General features: G+C 37.4%; 1 protein-coding gene across 6 annotated transcripts in view; it reads left to right on the top strand.

The window, feature by feature from the left end:
* The window catches only part of LOC126284188 (uncharacterized protein CG4449), a 131784-nt gene that overhangs the window by 60034 nt on the left and 51609 nt on the right, over positions 1 to 20141 (top strand). For all 6 annotated transcript variants that reach the window (XM_049982940.1, XM_049982938.1, XM_049982935.1 and 3 more), the window contains exon 4: positions 12624 to 12828. In XM_049982940.1, the coding sequence (XP_049838897.1) occupies positions 12624 to 12828 (205 nt within the window). The remainder of the gene's footprint in view (positions 1 to 12623; positions 12829 to 20141) is intronic.

The raw sequence follows: 20141 nt of genomic DNA, 5'->3' as shown, positions 1-20141 counted from the left end.
AAAAGAGTTGTGGAACCCCTAGGCAGGTCCGCAACCAGTGTATGATACTCCTTAGTCATCATGGTGCCTTGCACAGTCTCTATTGGACCCACGGATGCCCACATTAATGTTCCCCAGAGCACAATGGAGCCACTGCCAGCTTCTCTCCATCCCGCAGTACAGTTTCAAGGAGCTGTTCCCCTGGAAGACAACAGATTCACACCTTCCCATCAGCATGATGAAGAAGGTATTGGGATTCATCAGACCATGCAGCACTCCACCGCAGCAAAAACATCAAAAGCTGATGATCGCATGCCCATTTCACTCGTACTTGCTGATGTTGTGGTATTAATATTGGCACATGCATGAGTCATCAGCTGCAGAGGCCCATCATTAGGAGTGTTCAGTGCACTGTGTGTTCAAACGTATCTGTTCCCTGCCCAGCATAAAGTCTGATGTTAGTTCCGTCACAGGTCCTATTTCACTAGTCTGCCTAGCCTATGCTGTCTGACATCTGTAATGACTGGTGGCCACCCAACCTCATGACGTCGGGACATGGTTTCACCTCGGTTTCGCTTCGTGTTGAAGACACTCACCACAGCACTCCTCGAATACCCGACAAATAGTGCAGTTACTGAAATGCTTGATCCTGGCTGCTCAGTGTATAACAGAACTTTTTTTAATAATACAATATTCACAAATTCACATCTGTGTATTACCAGGATGCCTATATATATGACAGGCATTGAATACCTGGGGAATCACTAGTATGAAAATCTTTCCAATTTTTTTTGGAATAGTGAAAGATATTTGTACAACGATACACCTGCAACTTTATAATTACACCAGTGTTCTAACATGTATATCATCCAAACCCCAATTATGTAAGAGGGCAGGTAGCATGAACTGAACATACAAGGGGGAAACGTGCAACAATATCAAGTACCTAGACATATTTCTGGGATTGAGCATCAAAAAAGATAGTCATCCACAAGTCACATACGTGCAAGAACAACAGGGAAAAAACAGTAATTTCATCTCTTTACTAGGAATTACAAAAGAAAGTGAATACCATATTTATGGGAACATTACAACAATTTTGTGACAAGGTACATTCTCAAATACCTAAGAAGTGAAGTGTTATTGTAAGACAAACCATAACTGAATTGTGCCTGTAATTATGTAACATGAGTTAGATGGATCGTTGTCATCACACAGTTTACAAACATAAATCGGAAATCATCAGGAAGATCCACCAGTGTAGAGTCATTAAAGACATCAGTGTTTGATGAACTAGTAAAGTAACTGTCCAGCATTAACAAGAACTTAACAATTGTGAAAAGTAAAAAAAATTAGAAGAAGCCAGATTTTAAGCACTGAATGGCGACAGTTTGTGACATGCAGATAGAGGTCTGCATTGATTTCCTTACTAGATAGTGTATGGCCTAGTGTATCATCTGCCATCATCTGCCATCTTTATTAGTATGTTCAACACAGAGAGACAATCATTCTCCCCTATTTACACAGCGAATTTAATGTTTACAATGGGTCACACAGCACATAGCAGGAAGCTGAACTGGCAAGAGCAGTTGCTATGAAAGGGAAGGTTTGAGTTTTGTCTAGTAGACAGTTTTAAACTATAAGAAATTTTCAAATCAGCTGAAGGTATCTGGATGTTTTTGATTTTAGAAATCATATCCATCCTTCTGCCTTGGTTATCACTAGCCCTTCAAAGCTATGTCAAACAGTGAGTCTAATACAGAATCCCCTATTTCCTCTAAAGCAGTACTGAGGCCATCTTCTACCATATTAGCAGACATTTTCTCCCTTTGGTAAAGATCCACACTGTGGTCTTTGCGTCTATCTGGTCTGCTTCTGCTACTAACAGTAGTTCTTTTCCACTGCCAATGTTCTGCCAACAATATATTTTCAATCTACCAAAAGTTACTTTCACTTTTCTGTATGCTGAAACTATTCTTCCACTGATAATTTATTTTTTGGATTTCTTTGCATGTTTTCTGCAACCATTTCACTTCACCTCCTTCGCACTTCCTACTGATTTCGTTTCTACGTGACATATATTGCTGCATAGATCAAAAGGAAAATTCACTTGGAAAAATTGTAAAATTACAGGGAGACAGAATTAATTGACAACTACTATTTTTTACCGGTATTTGTCTGTCAAACTTCTGTGATAAACCTTTTGGGAGATATATACTTCTTCTACACTGGAATACCTATTGAGATATTTATTATTACAGAATCTACAGGCACAGAGAACTTCTAACTCGTGGCATCACTCCCAGGTACTTTAACATTCTACTTCCCTGTACACTGAGTCTTCCTAATGATTTTCCTAATATTCGGTCTACTCCTATACATTGTAAATTATGATCTGAGTCTTTATCTGCTGTTGGATACACTACACAATCCAATATCTGATTTTGGAATCATCTGATCACCATTGTGTACTCTAGCTAGTATCTTCTTGTGTTTCCCTGCATTTTCAAGAATACCACCACCTCTTGCAATTTTTAAACACTGTATTTTCTATAATTTATTTTATAATTCAAGTAGTCTTCCTCATTTCCCATACCTATGACTGAGACCACATTCTTCCATAACTCTGTCTTCTATTCTTTCAGCTATTATAGCATTGCAACCTCCCATTATATTTAGATTTTCATTTCTCTTTACATACTGTCAAGGAGAGGCCATGACAGGATCGCAGACTCACTTCAAACTTTGTAAACTTTTAATAGTCCATTATGACAACATAATGTAGTAAGGTAAGTTACTTGGGCAATTTCAGGAAAATCACAAAAGAAGTGTTAAGTATGAATGATGTACCAGTACATTGCAGCCCTGAGCACAAGCTGGCAGTGGTCATGGAGTTAGAGGTGTGTCTTGCACCAGTAAATGGACTGGCTGCATTAACTTTTTGGTCCGGAAACTGGCATCACCTGTCTATATTGTATACACGCCTGCCCGCAATGACAGATGAAATGCTGATGTGGAGCTCTATGCTCAAGTGGAATATGATTGCATACTCATAGCTATAAAATACATGCATGTGTCCTCATTTTAATACCTCAGTTACCCATATGCACTAAACACATCAGCGAGTATATGAAAATGGCTGACTACTATTAAAGGGAAAAATAGGGTGCTGATTACATTTCAATTGCACTTCAGAACTTTTGCCTGAGAGTGTGAGATCCCATTGTAGAAACAGACTCAAAATTAAAAGGTAGTCAACAGTTGTTGTAACAATGTGCACTGTGCATCAAATATTGAGAAATGTATTAAGACTTTTCCCACAAAAATTAATACAAGCCCATACCATATGCTACTGGCACGATTGTAGATTACTTTAAATAAATTTATTTAGTTACTTTAAATATAATTATTTCTCGATGCCCATAAATTACTTTAGTGTTGTACAACTGTTTAAACCAAGTAATGAAAACATTCAAATTTCATGAACACCTCTCTTTTAGTACTTGGTGTATGACAATAAACTTTCTTATTTTTCGAGGTGTCTATATCACTGTCAAAGGTAGTTCACCAACATCTTCATCTCAGTGAAGTTAAAACTATTAAAATTTAGTCAGTCTAAAAGTTAAATCTAGAGTACAGCCACATCAAATGTATATCACATCTTTTTTTAGTGTGTAATGCTAACATAATTGATGTTATAAATCACTGAGAAGGATGACCTGTATGATTCAGTCATGTATTCAATATTGCTTTGATACCTCTTGTTGTTTTCTTTTACCACAGGAATAGTGTTAGTGTAAAGCACAATAGCCACAGAGACCAATACAAAGATGAAAATGTTAAGAAGAAAGTGTAGTGTGCAAGCAACTTTCTTTTTCACTTACAATGGTTGAAGGATTTGTGAAGGATGAAACCACTTTTAATAGCTTCCTTTAAACCAGCTGAGTGTATGCCTACAATGTCAATTTGAGATCTAGATATATGACCAGCATACTTATTAACTCTGTCACTGAGTTCAGCTTCAATGTTGTTTGAAATATAGACGTCATGTGAAAAAAAAAAAAAAAATTAAGAGCACCTATTATGCCTACTTTCTTTCCCACTTTAAATATGGGGTCATATTTTGACATAATTTGGCTGCAGCTAAGTTAGTTTTCAGAATACAAAATGCCCATTAGAATCACGAACCTAAAAACACCTATATTCCCCTGTTTAAAAGTTTAGGTATTCTACCTTTACCAAGTATTTACATTATGAAGACTATGGTAACATGATCAGCAAAGAATAGCTGACTATTTAAACAGTGACAATCACCACCACAGCAATACTGTTGTGATCTTCAGTCCAAAGACCGGTTTTCTACAGCTCTCCACACTACCCTATCCCGTGCAAGCCTCTTGTCTCCAAATAACTGCTGCAACATAAATGATTATGAGCCTGTTTTAGTAAATTCCAGCAGCAAATATCATCATCATCATCATCATCATCATCATCATCATCATCATCATCAGTGTTCTACCAAGAGGCAGGTTTTCACATGGTAGTTCTCCAAGCTGTCTGGTCTTCTGCCATCCTCTTCAGGTCTGCATAATTTCCTCTTCCCTTTATGTCGTCTATCATCTTGTATCTCCTTCTTCCTCTCAGTCTTCTCCCACAAACCAACCCTTCCAAAGCATCTGCTAGCAAGCACTCTCTTCTCAATGAATGTCCCAACCAGTTCTTTTTCCTTTCTCTTACAACCTTCAGCAGACATCTTCTCTCAGCAAACCTTTCCAGTGCTCTTTCATTACTCACTCTTTCCTTCCCACTTATTCTCTCCATTCTCCTCCACATCCGCAGCAAATATAAAACAATAAAAACAAAAAAATTCAAAGAAAGCAAGTGAATTGAAAGCAGGCAAAGCCGGGTGGGTGTGGTTATGTGATGTCAATTTCCGGTCCAAAATGTCAGCACAGCCAGGCGTTTTGGTGGCACAAACCATGCCCTGGTGGTTAGCGTTCGAGCTTCATAATAGGTGGATCGCAGGATCAAGTCCCGCTCATACTTTTTTTTTTTTTAATTTATGCTTTTTTTCAACACTAGTGACATTACTTCTTACACATTGCATCTGAAAGATAATATGATGAAAAGACACACCTATCTATATTAACTTCTTTTTTTCAATTTCCAATGTGATTATGCAGTTAACTAATTTTTATTATTGCAACAAATATTTAAGCGACTTTTATTTCCACAAGCAAGTTAAAAACTTGATCAAGCACTTTTGCACATGTTCATATTTGACTGACAACGAATGAGAAACTACTACCTGTGAAGATGCTATTAAAATACATTCAATTGTATAGTGCCAGTTTTTGGCATCAATATTTACAAAGATTTTGTGTTAAGCCAGTTTCATATACAAATCTAATGTGGTGCCACAGCTTGTGGCTTACTGTAGTGGCATTGGGAGCTACCGTTCACACGGGACGCCATAAATTCTACATAGTTGCACAGCTTGTAACCAGACATCACAGTTTACAATGCACCAGTACATCAGTGATGCTTCAAACTTCTCTTGCAATTTTCTGGAAATTGCCCGTGTAGTATGCCTTACCACTTGCACACTATGTTGTGTTAAGTTTGAAATATATCCGTGATCCGAACACTATGGTCTTTCCTTGTGAGTTACATATTCAGTCAATTATATACTCTCATTATCTTTAACTTACAACATAAAATCACACAGGAGGCATTCAATCATAATATGAATATTGTGCACATTTTTTTCACTGTCGTTTTGGCCACTAACAACAACAATCCACTTAGACTGTTGTTATTAGGAGCCAGACAGCAGTGATAATGATGTGCACAGTACCCCTCTATCTTGTCACCTTCACCTTGTGACTTGAGCATTTATATCTTACCTATTAGTCCAGTCAAGGAACACAAAAGAGATCGACTGAGGGGAAAAGAATTGTATAGTCACAATTTTATGTACAGCAGTAGGAATGACTGCCATGAGAAGCATAAAATCCTTTTTATGTTTTTCTTGAATAACTTGAAAATCATGGATTCTAATGAAAATGTTTCTTGTTACATAATTCAACTACATACAATTTCCTACAAAAAAGTCCTATTTTTCTTTAAAACTAATAGTTCCCATGTTGCAGAGGATGGAAAAATTTACATAGATTCTGCCCCTTTGCATTATCTACATCACATCTAAATCTATGCTCCACAAACAATCGAACGTCCCATCGTAACAGTTATTAGGTTTTCTTCCTGTTCTATCACATATGGAGCGCAGGAAAAATTATTATTTATTTGAATGCCTCTGTGTGTGCAGTAATTATTCTAATCTTATCCTCACAATCCCTATGTAAGCAATACTTAGTGGGTTGTTACAAATTCTCAGAATTAACATTTAAAGTTTGTTCTTGAAACTTTCAGGTAATATTTTACGTCTATCATCAAGAGTCTTCCAGTTCAGTTTCTTCAGTATCTCTGTGACACTCCCCATGGATTAAACAAACCTTTGACCATTCATGCTGCCCTTCTCTGTACTAATTCAATATCCCCTGTTAGTCGTATCTGGTATGGGTCCCACACACTTGGGCAATATTACAGAACCGTTCACACAGGCGATTTGTAAGCAATCTCATTTATAGACTGACTGCATTTCCCCAGTATTCTACCAATAAACCAAACTCTATCACCTGAACCCACAACTGAACGTATGTGATCATTCCACTTCATATCTCTACGAAGTATTACACCCAGGCATTTGTATGAGCTGGCTGACTCCAACAGTGACTCATTGGTATTATAGTCATAGGATACTACATTTTTTCGCTTTAAGAATTGCAAAATTTTACATTTCTGAACATTTAGAGCAAGTTGCCAATGTCCACATCACATTGAAATCTTATCAATATCTGACTGAATATTTATGCAGTTTCTTTCAAATAGCATTTCATTGTAAATAACTGCATCATCTGCAAAAGGCCTGATTTTACTATCAATATTGTCTGCAAGGTCATTAATACACAACATGAACAGCAAGGGTGCCAACACATTTCCCTGGTTCACACCATAGTGGTTTGCTACGGACGAATAGTATAATCTTCTGAAACACCCTGTAGTTGCATCTTCTGATGCAGCGAGATAGAGAGAGTGCAGAATCACATGCTCAATCTTCATTTGGCAGACCTGTGAAGGACTGAAGTGCATGACAACAATCCAGCCACCTAACTTCCTTTGCACTTTTACCCTTAACCTCCACCCCATCCATTCTGTTACCACCCCCAGAACACAATTTATCCCTTAACATTGCTCTACTGCACTTCGACATCATACACACATTTAATATTTGTTTACAATCCACTTCATTTAAAGATGAGCATTTGTTTTATACTGTTAAAACAATATTTTTTTAAAATCTGTAATTTGTCAATCCCCTGCTCCCCTGCAATGTGGAAACTATTAGCACTAGAGGAAATGTGAATAGGACCTTTTTTTGTAGCAAATTTAATGTAGTATAGTTTTGTAATGGTAAACATTTTCACTAGAAGCCACAATTTTTTACTTAACCAAGAAAAACATAAAAATGTGACTTTTAAAGGCTCTTCGTCCCCACGTCCACTGCAACAGTCATAATTTTTAGTATGTTACTCGTGGGTATCCCTCATACCACCGTACAAAAAGTTTCAACTACATGAATTTTTTCCTCAATTTTCCTTCATTGACTGGACTATACAGATTATAGATTTGGCTTGGTTCCAGTTTTGATGATAATAAAATAGTGTCCTTTGAGCTGTCAATGGTAACTCACTCTTCATCTTAAGTTCTTACTCATAGCAAATTCTACTCCTATTATAAATTATCCAGTTTTTTGTGTATTACCCTATACTTATCTGTTCAGATATTTTAAAATCTTATTTGTGTTTCCTTCAATGACCTCCACTACATCTAGTTTTGTCTGTTCACAAATCTTCTCAGATTTTCTAGTTTTTCTACATCCTTCAGACTTAGGACATTTCACAATCCAGCTCTAAAAACGTTACCCTTTTCATTGAGTTTTCAGTCTTCTTTCTCAGGGCCACCTATTCCATGGCAATCCCAGTGCAAATATCCAAACGACGGACTAATCCAATGGAGAGATCATCACTGAGGTTACATTTCCTTTGGGTAAACTCATGTCTATTATCCGGTAGTTTCATCAGTTGTTTTCTGCATCCCTGTCACTGACCAATGTCAATTCATCCACCTCTCATGGGAAATCTCCCTGTCCAATGCCAGTTTTGGTACACCCTTCACATAAATCATATTCAAGAGAAGTATGATCATGTCTGAAATTGCTTTTCTCGTGACAACGTAATATTCCCCATCTTTTATTGTACTAGCAGGCCCATATCTCATTAGATCTAATGGTCAGTTCTGATCTACATATGGGTATCCATGTACTTTTGATCAGATGGTCCAGTGTTAGCAATTATCACTACCATTTTACACAGTTTGGATTGATTTCAATCTTGAATTTCATGTTTGAATGAAAATAAAATGCATGGGTAGCATTCACAAAAAAAGTAGTAACAACCAGTGGAAAAATGCCCTTTAGAGCACAAAAAGGTGAATATGTTCTTGTTTAAAAGACCGTGACTGAAAACTGGGATATCACTTACGTCATTCTACCTTACATAGTACCTTTCAAAAGATTTCCAAAAATTTGGGAATGTATATTTATTCACAATCTGTTTATCATGCTACTCACTTCTCACTCCCACAAGCTCCCCTAACCATATTCGCTCACAGTCACTAGTCCATCGCTGTAAATTGCTCATACCCATCCCCTCGCATTTGCCCATTCTCTCACTCACTTATCCTGCCCAACTCATTGACATTTTCCCTTTGTGTCTCTCTGTCACATCTCCTGTTTCACAGCCACAGTCTTCTTTGTTCTGTCCTACTACTGCTTCTGCCACCGCTACTGTCTCCTGTCACTCTCAGTGTCTCCCTCTTGCTCTCTCTTTCTGTTACTATCTCATTCCTTCCTTCCCACTGCTGCTGTCTCTTCTCCCTGTCATTATCTCTCTCTTCTTGTTATTGTCATAGTCTCTCTCTCTCTCTCTCTCTCTCTCTCTCTCTCTCTCTCTCTCTCTCTCATTATCACTGGCTTTCACCCACTTCTACTTTCTCCTCTATTCCTCGCCTACTGCCACTGTCTCCTCTCTCAGCATAAAAAAGAGTGAATATATTCACATGCCAAAATGTGAAAGAAAATTTTTAAAGATCCTGAAGGAGGTAGAGTGAGACAGCTAGTATCTCACTTTCCAATCTGTCTGTTAATAAGCAGGAGCATATTTGCCTTTCTTGGGCCCCGATAGGAGCTTTTTCCCTCTGGTTAGCCTCTCTCTTTCCCTGCTGCAGCAGGGCATGCCACTCTTATGAAAAGAATTCTATGGGTCAGTAAAATTGTGTTAATTTACTTATGTGAAATTGAAATAACTCAGTTTTATTTTACACCTCATACTGGATTTTACTTGCGCAAAAATTTTGACAGTGCTTCAGTACTGCAACATAGGGTTTCCAGAACACTGTGGAGGATAATGGAGCCACTATATAGCTTATTTTCCCATGCTTGCATCACTTTATGAACTTACATTTTCACCTCATAACAGATTTATGTGTACAGGTGTGGTAAATTTGAACACCTATTTATTAGAAACAAATAATATATATCAAGAAAATTTTGAAGGATTTTAAAGATTTGAGCCTTAGGAATACATTGTGAAAACGTCATCGATTCGTTGTATGTTGCCATCTTGGAATCTCCTACTCAACTTTAATACCAAAACCCCCACATTTTTTAGATGTTTTTCTAAAACGGTTAAAGATTTTTGAAAACAGGAAGATGGCAATTCTAGATAAATACCTAGAGAATATACTGTTAAGGATGCCATTTTTTTAATTAATGTGGCCATTCATATTTACCCTCAGATTGTGAAATAACTGGCTTTTCTTGTATGTCCAAATGTTATTAGAGTTTGCTCTGTAAATTCTAAAAAAATCCATAAACATGGTTATGGAAGAACCACAAACCACATTCAGTTTTGCCAAACCTATACTACTTTATTCACTTCTTTATATAAGGGATGATCAAAAAGTCCCTGTTTGAATGCTGTACAGTACAGAATCATTGTGCTAGTTTGGCAAAATTGCTATGAGTATTGAGGTAATTCTCCCACCAACCCTCCAGTTTGGATATTCACATGGGGGATGGGTTTGTGGACTGTAGGGTGGGTACTCAAGTGTGTCTCACTTGAGTGGGCGTAACTTCTGCATTACGACATTTGTGATATGGGGATGTGCATTATCATGGGGCAGCAGACCCCCTTGGTGCACCATTCCACAGTGGTGCTTTTCTGCAGGTATATGGCTCCATACACATTTTTAATTCTCTAATAAATGCCTACTGGTGTTTGTCTTTCAGCAACCAATAAAAGAATAACAGCACACTGGTCCTGTTTGGATGCATTTGATAATTACATTGCCATAGTTCACATTTCCACATTTAGCACATTCAGGTTGGAAAGACATGGATGGTGCACTAATCCCTTGCCTACATGTCTGTGCTTATATACGTGTATCGGAGTTGTGCTGTGTTGCATATATGCTGCAGCAATGCTCCCCGATGGAAAAATTTTGTATCGTAACATTAAAGTAATGTGATTTACCAAAGAGATGAAATATTAATTCACTTGGAAACATTAGTTCTGTTAAAAAGTACACCTTTTCCATATCATGTATAATTGAAGCACTAAATTGGAACATTTTGTTGTATTACCAGCAAGTGATGGTTTCCTTAACTGTAACTCATTCAGCTTCATTTGTATGTTGATGTGTTACAACGTGCAACACAATTTTTGGAGAAGTTTAAGTCAGTTTGTTGCATATGTGTTGTGTGTTTGCTAGGGGTTCTTGCATGATACACTTCACTTCAGGGCTTGGGATGAACTGTGCCTCTATACTTACATATATTAGGTGTGATAATTCTATTAGAAGCAAAGTAATAAGCTTACATGGGATTTGAGTTAATCTCCTTCAAAGTAATGTACTTTGCTAGCAGTGCATTTATGACACACTGTCATGATGAAGAAGCAACCCATTGGTCCATTTTTCTTCCCTCTTTCTTTGTACATTGTTTTGCAAATGTTACGGTACACTCTTGCTAAATTTGGCGTTTACAGGTGTCCCCCTTGGACCAAACTCTGATTGCACTATGCCTTCAATATTGGGGGGGGGGGGGGGGGGGGGGTGAGGAGAACAGAAGAGAGAGCATGACTTTGATACTCAATTCTGACAGACTTACCTTTTTAGTGTGAGGAGATTCTCTGGTTTTCTATCGAGAACTCTAAATTTTCAGCTCATACCTGTAAACGCAAGTTTCATCTCTGCTTACATTTTTGGACATGGAATCCAGATCTGAATGAAGATGATCGTTCAGCTCCATGCCAACAGACACACAATTTTCCTTCTGTTCATTACTCAAAAGTTTGGGAACAAATTTTGCACTCACTCGTCTCATTTGTAAATTATTGGTCAAAATGAGATGCTAAGTTCTTCAATACGTCCTCGAATTGTTATTCACCTGTTTGAATGAACAATTTTTGCTACGTTTAGCCTGTTTTCTTCTGTTTCTGATGCTAATGGATGTCCCAAATGTTGCTCGATCTTCTACCAGTGTATTTCCACTTTTTAATTACTCATGCCACCTGTAAACAGTCTTCAGAGTTACAGCGTTATCGCCATATGCTAATTTCAACTTCTCATTAATTCCTTGGGCAGATTTTTGCAACTTGAAACAGAACTTAATGTTCATGCATTGTTTGACATCCATGATGTGCGACAGACATGGTAAACCCAACCGCACTTTAGCTCCTCTGGATACTGCATGACGAGTCAGAACATATTCACATATTCCAACTTGACGCTATCTGTCTCAGTGGATCAGGCTATCAAACATATCACATCTAATGATTGTAGTGTCAGCAGTTACTGCTAAAAAATTCAGTCACGATGTTTTTTGATGACTCTTCGTAAAACACTTCATTTATTTGCATTTTTTGAACTAACACACATAGCTAAAGCTGCAGCATAAAGTCTGAGCCCAACCTGGCTCTGACGAAGGTTCAACTGTGATCTTAATGCATTTTTCTTTCAGGCATAAATGTTATATTTGTATCAGTTCTGTACGGTAAAGGCCTTGTAAATACATAAATTAAATGTTTAAATTCATTAGTAACTGAAATAGCAAATGTTCTGGAGAGCAGTTCAGGAATTGGATTTGAATGTAAGATACTGCACAGCAAATGAGGTTTTTTCATGCACTTTAGAGTAACATTGTGTATGATTCGTTTTCAAAGACTGATTTGAATTTCTGTGCATTTAAGACAGAAGAATGTTCACTTGAATCCTTTTTATATTTTTCTTACAAGAATGTTGACAGTGTCTTACTGCTCTCTCTCTCTCTCTCTCTGTGTGTTTGTGTTTGTGTGTGTTTGTGTTTGTGTGTGTTTGTGTTTGTGTGTGTTTGTGTTTGTGTGTTTGTTTTAGCTTTCCATGTAATGTACTGTTGTAATACCTCATGCACTTTATCTGTACAGTGTTATTGAAATCCGCGAAACATCTCCTGAACCTGCAAGACAAACCAGAAGTGTCACCAGAGGCAGAGGGCGAGGGAGAGCAAGAGGAAGAGCTAGAGCTAGAGGTAGAGGTAGAGGCCATGCTAGAGGAACCGGGGGTGATAGTAGAGGTAGAAAGAGTATGCCCGTTATCACCAATGAAGTGCCACTCATTGTGGAGGACTCGGTATGTCAGATAAACTCATCAATGTATTTGTTTTTACTGGTAAAAAATATATGTAACTTAAATTTTTTCCATGTACCCATTTATTCTTGTTATATGATGTGAGATGATGGTGGTAGTTAGTGAATTACTTATTTGCATGGATCATAATTGGGATCTCTTGTTACAATGCAGAACAAGTTGATTTAGAGTTATAGTACACTTTCTCAACAAAAAGTATGCAACATTTACTTTTACTTAATTACTTTTACATTAATCTAAGGTATCATTCATGGTTTTATATTTTTTGTTACACAATGTGATTTATGCGATTTATAATTAGCTGTGCCCCCCCCCCCCCCCCCCCCACCTTGCAAACTAACTACATAATTCAAATTAAAAAATTGTTCTATGGGTTAGACTGAGTTGTTAAGCAGGACTAAGGCATGATTTCATTTACTCTAATCGCTGTCTTTGAAGTTGTAATAAGGACCCCAGCCTATAGTTTCATGGTCCTCTAGCTGAAAATGTTCGTGAAAGGATTGTGTCTCTTAATACATAAAAAGAGAAGCCCAGTAATTCTTTTCACATGTTCACACAAAATTGCTTTGCATATTTATTTACCGAATTTGATTCCTATCACTAAAGATCAGGCCTCATTAAAGATCCAAAATGTTTATTCAGGTCTCCTTGTACTCACATTTGACAGATAACTTTAACTTATATTCTACCAAAAGGATGAGAATCATTAATTAGTTAGCACACAAAGTAATTTTTCCAATATCAGAGTAACAAGTTGTCTAAAAGGCACATGGAAGGGTGATAAATGTTCGTTAAGATACAGTAGAATGTTCACAAATGTTACTTGTTAAGTTTATCACTGATTCTAATAATCACTGCTCTTATCCTCGAATAAACCCGAGACTAGTTCAAGCTACAACCACACAGTGTAGGTAGTACTGAAATCTCGAAGCAAGTTACATACTGACTAAGATATAACTCGCAAAAACAAGAAGTGTAATTATGGAATTGGGCGCATTTGTCTTTATATGGACATGTGATTGAATATTATGTGATTATTATTTGAAATTTCCCTAGGTCAAATTATTCCTTTTCAAACATACGTAGCAATGATTGTCACACGTTGTTCATCAAATTACTGGTATTGGCAGTAGCTATTAAAATATACAGAACCAGTTTATGTTTACACTATGGGAATTCCTGATGCTTAAGTATGACATCCATATTGATTATAAAAATTTGGGTATTAAAAATTACACAATTCTTAATTATGGCAATTACATATTTGTTATTGGCATCATTCAGTTGAGAAAATTTAGCCAATTAGTAGCATATTAACATATTCCAGAAATTTATAGTGGTTTGATCGGAATATAAGGTGAAATTTTGGGCTGGTTGAAATCTCCTGAGTTAATGAAGTTTGAGTAAAATAAACATGTCTTGTAAATGAGCAAAAATTGATCTACAGTTTAGAGATAAACCACTTTTCTGAATTTATGTATTAGCTCACTAGGTTTTTATGGATGCCTTCTAGATTGAAAACTTTGAAATGCAATAAATTTTGCAATATGTTATTTCCAGCAAAACAACTTAATACAAAAGTTCATGTAATGTGTGCTCAAATAATGGAGTCTATCATTAAAAGTTTTGGGAAGAATAACAGCAAGGAAAGAAAAAACTAGTATATATCCTAGCTATTATAATTAGGAGTGCGAAAGACAGAGTAGGATGGTGGGGGCCAAACCTGTTTTGTCACAAAGTTATATCAAAGATCTTATGGTTGAATAACTGACTCCTTTCTCCGAGTAATGGATAGTGTCAGTCATTTCTCTTTCTTGTATTATATTTATAAATGTTACTGTTGTTTTCAAAATTGACTTGTGACAACAAACTTCAGATAGGAGTAAATGTATTGTATGACTTTAAATTTCCATCTAAAAGAGGTTTTAGAGTTACCTATATTACGATTTTTAGTGCAGCAAAAACTTTTGTTTTCAGCTAAGTGTTACCCCAGAATGTGATGCCATAAGACATTAGTGAATGATCAGGAAAGACTGTTCTGGCAGATCCATATTAAAATGGGAAAGAAATTTTTCATCTCCAAAATCTGCTGTTATTCTTAGTACAAAAGGTATAAAGCTTAGACATGTAAGATGATCTGAAATGTGTGACTTCCAGTTAAGATTTATATCAGTATGAAGAGGCAAAAATTCTGAATATTTTGATTCATTTATCGATTTTACCTGACCCATTACTTCTAACAATGCAGTCGGGTCTTCTACGGTACAGAGTTGGATGCATTGCATTTTATACAAGATTAATAACAGTCCATTCACAGAGAACCAGTCACTAATTTTCAGAAAAATGTTATTTGTTTTTCATTGTTTTGACGTTTCACTGTTTGTCAGTGAAGATAATTATGTCTTCTTCTTAAACGTATGATAGTAGCGGATGTATAACAATCGCTGTGGTATTGACAGTAGATTGAAGTAACCTCCAACTTTGAATGTATTAGTGGAGGGCCTATTTGAGATGATACTCAACTTTACTTTGAATCTTTCATCTATCATTGGAGTCAAGAGGCCGGGTAAAAAGAACCAATTATTCATTTATTCTGGTTGCCAAGTATAACCTTAACACAAACTATCTTACAGCAACTATGTGCTTCAATTTTGGTACAAGATAAACTACTTCTAACATCAGGAAAAATGCCATCATCAGCCTTATTTAATGTATCCTTTCTGAACATGATGAAGTTGTTCATAAAAATTTAGGTTGATCTTATCTCCGGCTGTAGCCAGCTTTCATTACCTATAACGGTTTGAGCTCCAGTGCTTTCTGTTAGTGCTTGAAACTCTGATTCTTTCCCACCACAGACATGACAGTTTATTACCATAGCACCTATGGTTCTTAGTCTACCTTTGCCCTGTGTTTGACTTGCACCATATGAGACTGAAGCACTTTTTTTTCTTACTTGAGATCCTCTAACCTAAAATAAACCTTTAAATATGTTGAGCAATCTGCAGCCTACCAGGTCACAGCATTGTCTGAGCTTCTGATTCACAATATGGAAACACCAAAAATGCAAGAAAGTACCATGTCTCATACGGTATAGGAAATCCATTGGCATTCAAAATTACATTGCAAAGGAAATGCACCGTATACAACAACAAAACACAGTACTCATACAAGCGTCTGCCAACAGCACATTGTGTCGGAGGCTTAGGAAGACTATGCAAAGCTTCATAATAAGAAATTGCCTCCGATGACAACTGTTTACCTTAGAGTTGTTTGAGCAGTTGCCGGGGGGCTCTTGCACATGCGCAGTTTAGTCGCGTATGAGTAGTACCTTCTCCCGCTTCTGGTTACAGAAGTGTGGCTGGGCGCCACTACCTAATATTGCCCCGGTTCAGAAATATAGCAAATCTGGGTTTGATGCAGAAAGCAGTCAGAGTTGTGGTGGGGAGGTGGGTTGTCTCCACATGACCCACGTTTACGTTCAGTAATTTTGTTGTTTTGTCTTTGTGTATTGCTCTCACATTAAATGATGATGAAATGGATTTTTGTGGCCGGGAGCTATCAAATGAATTAAAATACGTTCGCTTAGTAATGGAAGACTAAAATATGTTATTAGTTTCAGATTTTATTTCCACTTTTCTGACAGTCAAGCATTATTCACCTTGCAGAACAATGAAGTTATTTTTGTCAGTTTGCTAAAGAGATTTGGCTTTGATTAATCTTTTCTGCTGAGGCAGTAAATTTATTTGAAACGAAGTGTTTAATTTCACACTCTTGGCCTAGTTTCAACTGTTCGCTGCATTTCAAGTGCACGTATGGTATTGTACCATAATAAAGAACCAAACATGAGATAGTACAGCACTGGTACTCCAAGAAAATTTACATCCGAATATGGACATACGAATGCGCACTTTAAGCCGAATTATGCATTTTAGTGTGGTTCACGAAATTACGATGCTCTTGAAGTATCCTCTGGTGTCTTGTTTCTTTTATGACATAATGTAAGATCTTTTAATGTTTTACACGTACGAACATATGGGCTTCCTGTGTTGTCGTAGCTGCACAATCACGATGACGCCTGTTATCTGGTGCTCTCTTGCAACTGCTGAAACAAACCTATTTCTAACAGGTCACAGGAAAATATTGCGAATGGTAGTTTGAAAAGAGTTACATTGAAACCAAATTTCCTTTTGCGGGAGATGAACTATGTGTGACAACGTACGATGAATTTCTTAAATCACAAAGCGTTCGACTCCATTTAAAAATCAGCTCTTTGAGGATGACCATTTAGAAGAATTTCGAGCCCAGATCAGACATTTATGTCATTATTAAAAATTTTAACAAATTTAAATTCTTAATTTAAACCATGAACTTACCTATTTTGTGTTCGCGCTAGTTAAGAATGGTCTTACTATTGGCTGACTTCATCACGTGTACTATGCTGACATCAACGGGCGAGATCGAGTGACATGATCGATGACTGGCCTAAAAAGGCCCATCTCATTCTCGATTTCAATGCTTCGGAAAGTGACATGCGGTGTTTGGTGGAATTCAAAGTTATACCTTCGTAACATGAAAATATGCAGCTTACATGCCCCCCCCCCCCCCCCTCCCCCTCCTGGTAGTTTCGTTTTCTAAAGTGCCGGGAAATTCTATGTTGGTATATAAAACCATAAACATTCAAAGGGTTGATGAGTTTTACAGTGCCAAGGAAGAGTATACTGTCACTTAACATGGAAGAAGTGTATTTTCACCCGGGAGAACGTGTATTTTTAACTGGGAAATCTGAGAAAAATCTGGGAACTTTTTTTCTTGTCCACATATACACCCTGTTCTTGTAGGAAATAGTAATAATACTAAAAATATCTTGCGTGATGCCATTTTAAATGGTATTAGAAAGCTTATTACATCCTACAGCATTTTTATCAATAGAGTCAATTAAATTGTCTATATTTATCTTGGAAAATATTGCTAGAACTTTGAACCACTGAACCACTGCGACTCAATCATATTGACTCAATTGACTCAAACATATGTAGTTTGCTGTTCTATCATGTGTCCACATCTCCTTTCTGTGACTTCTGCAGGTGATCCTGAAGGTCAGATCTTTTAAAAAATGTTGTGACAGCTCAACAATCACCATACATCACTCTTCTTATTATTGATCTCTCCTATACTCATGTACTCCGGGGCAGTACTGAGGATGTGCGCTGAGCGTTGAGTATCTATTATATTGACAAAGTGCTGCTCCAGTGTTTAGATATCTGTGTGATGTGCACAGTGCTGAATAAATCTATTGACCATTAATATTTTGTCCAGTTTTTTAATCAAAGTCTTAAAATCTCTGGTGCATAAGACAGAGCTTTCCTTCATTGTTGTTGATATAATGTGCAACCACTTCAATGTAGTTTATTTTATGATATGAATCAGTCCACAGATTGATAGTTAGTGCTCCTTCTATGTATCTGAAAGCATTTCTTACTTCTCTAGAAACAGCTTCATGGCAGTCTCCTGTAAATTTCTCAAAATGATAGTTGAATGAGATAGCAGTTCATTGGCACTCACTGTGCTGTACTTGGCCACTACACCAATAAGGAAATGCGCTACCTCCAGAACTCCATTTCCACATGCAACTTTGGAAGGTAAAATGTCTTTGCTGCAAGACTGAAAAGTTTTTTGTCACAGCTACCTTCAAATTCGATGGGACTTAAAGGAACTTTTTCATCTCTTTTAGTATTTAAGATGTTAATTGTGCTATATTGTCCAGTATCATACGCATGTTTTAACAAATTTGAAGTCTCAGTTTTGTGTCCAGAGTAAGAATACACTTTTTACACAAATAATGTAATATGAAATCACTTTACGTACATGATTTGCATTTTATGAAAGGACTCCCACTGTTGTTTACTCTGACTATTCATTATGTGGTCACTCAGTCACGTCAAAGTGTTAATCAAAGTTAGCAGAAAGACGCGCGCACGCACGCACGCACACACACACACACACACACACACACACACACACACACCTCATTCTAACCAGTACTTTCTCCATAATAAATTACTAGATGTGTGTGATCTATGTGCTGGTAATTAGGTGAATTACAAGGTTCACTAACTGTGCGGTTCACTATTTTATTCGATAGTAGGATGGGATAGTTATTGTGTGTGCAATCTTTAGGTGTGGTTTCATCAGGTTTATTCATTATGGACCCTGTGCTACAGGCTCTGATTGAACAGCTTATTGTGGCTGTGACCACCTCGTCAGCTTCCGTTAACAGGCAGGGTACCGTTCCACTTGTCCATCCACGCGCATTCCCTCCGTATGACGATTCCTGATAGAATTGGGACACTTACAGAAAAAGACTCGGACAGCATTTTTTTTGGCTTTCAATGTGACAGATTCAAATTTGTGCAAAGCCTCCCTTCTTCTTTTTGTGGATTTCACCTAAGGTGAAGAACAAGAACCGACAGCTCTTACTTTTGATCACATATGGGGTTTTTTGTCCAACTGCTATCGCAAATGAATGCACGTCATAGCGGCGCGAGTTGAATTCTAGTGATGCTGCAAGAAACCAAACCAATAATACAGACGAACTTCATGGCTTTTGCCTTAAGTGTCAATTCATTACTGATGCCCACAATGACTCTTATGCAGACTCTCCAGTGAGATGGACAATCATCTGTTTAGGTCTCGACGAGGAAGTGCACCAAAAGGCTTTATTCTTTGAAGTCCCCCCCCCCTCCCCCTCCCTCTTTGGCTGAAGTTTTTTAAGTTTCTTGGGCAGTTGGTGACCAAATTGAAGCATGGGGTGATGCTGCAGTAATGTCACACAATATGCCTACTAGGACAACAGACAGCTTGTACGAGGAAATGGTAGTGGCGGTGGTAAACATGCAGGCTAACCACTGAGGTGGCCAAGGACGGGCCAAGAGGTCCTGACCTCAACTACAATAGTGAGTGTCAGTGTTTTCTTTTTCCATCTTGTCCTTTCTGTTTTGTACATCACAAACATTTGGAATGTCCTGTGTGCTGGGCTACTTATAATGCCTGTTGGAGGAAAGGCCACATTGCCTCCATGTGTCATTTGCCGCATGTTGCTTGGGATATGGACATGGATGCCAGTTGTGTGACTCAAATGCTTGTGACTTCTCACAAGTTGTTTTTCAAGTTAAGTGATTTTTGGCAAGTGATCTGGCTACAGCTCGACATAAGTGGTGTAGTGATGTTATTGGATTCTAAAACCAATGTGAGTTCAGGCTTGCCACTGTTATAACAAACAGAACATTGTGCTGTTG

Source organism: Schistocerca gregaria, chromosome 8 (assembly GCF_023897955.1).
Source record: "Schistocerca gregaria isolate iqSchGreg1 chromosome 8, iqSchGreg1.2, whole genome shotgun sequence".
Lineage (NCBI taxonomy): Eukaryota > Metazoa > Arthropoda > Insecta > Orthoptera > Acrididae > Schistocerca > Schistocerca gregaria.
This window is presented reverse-complemented; position numbering and strand designations above follow the sequence as displayed.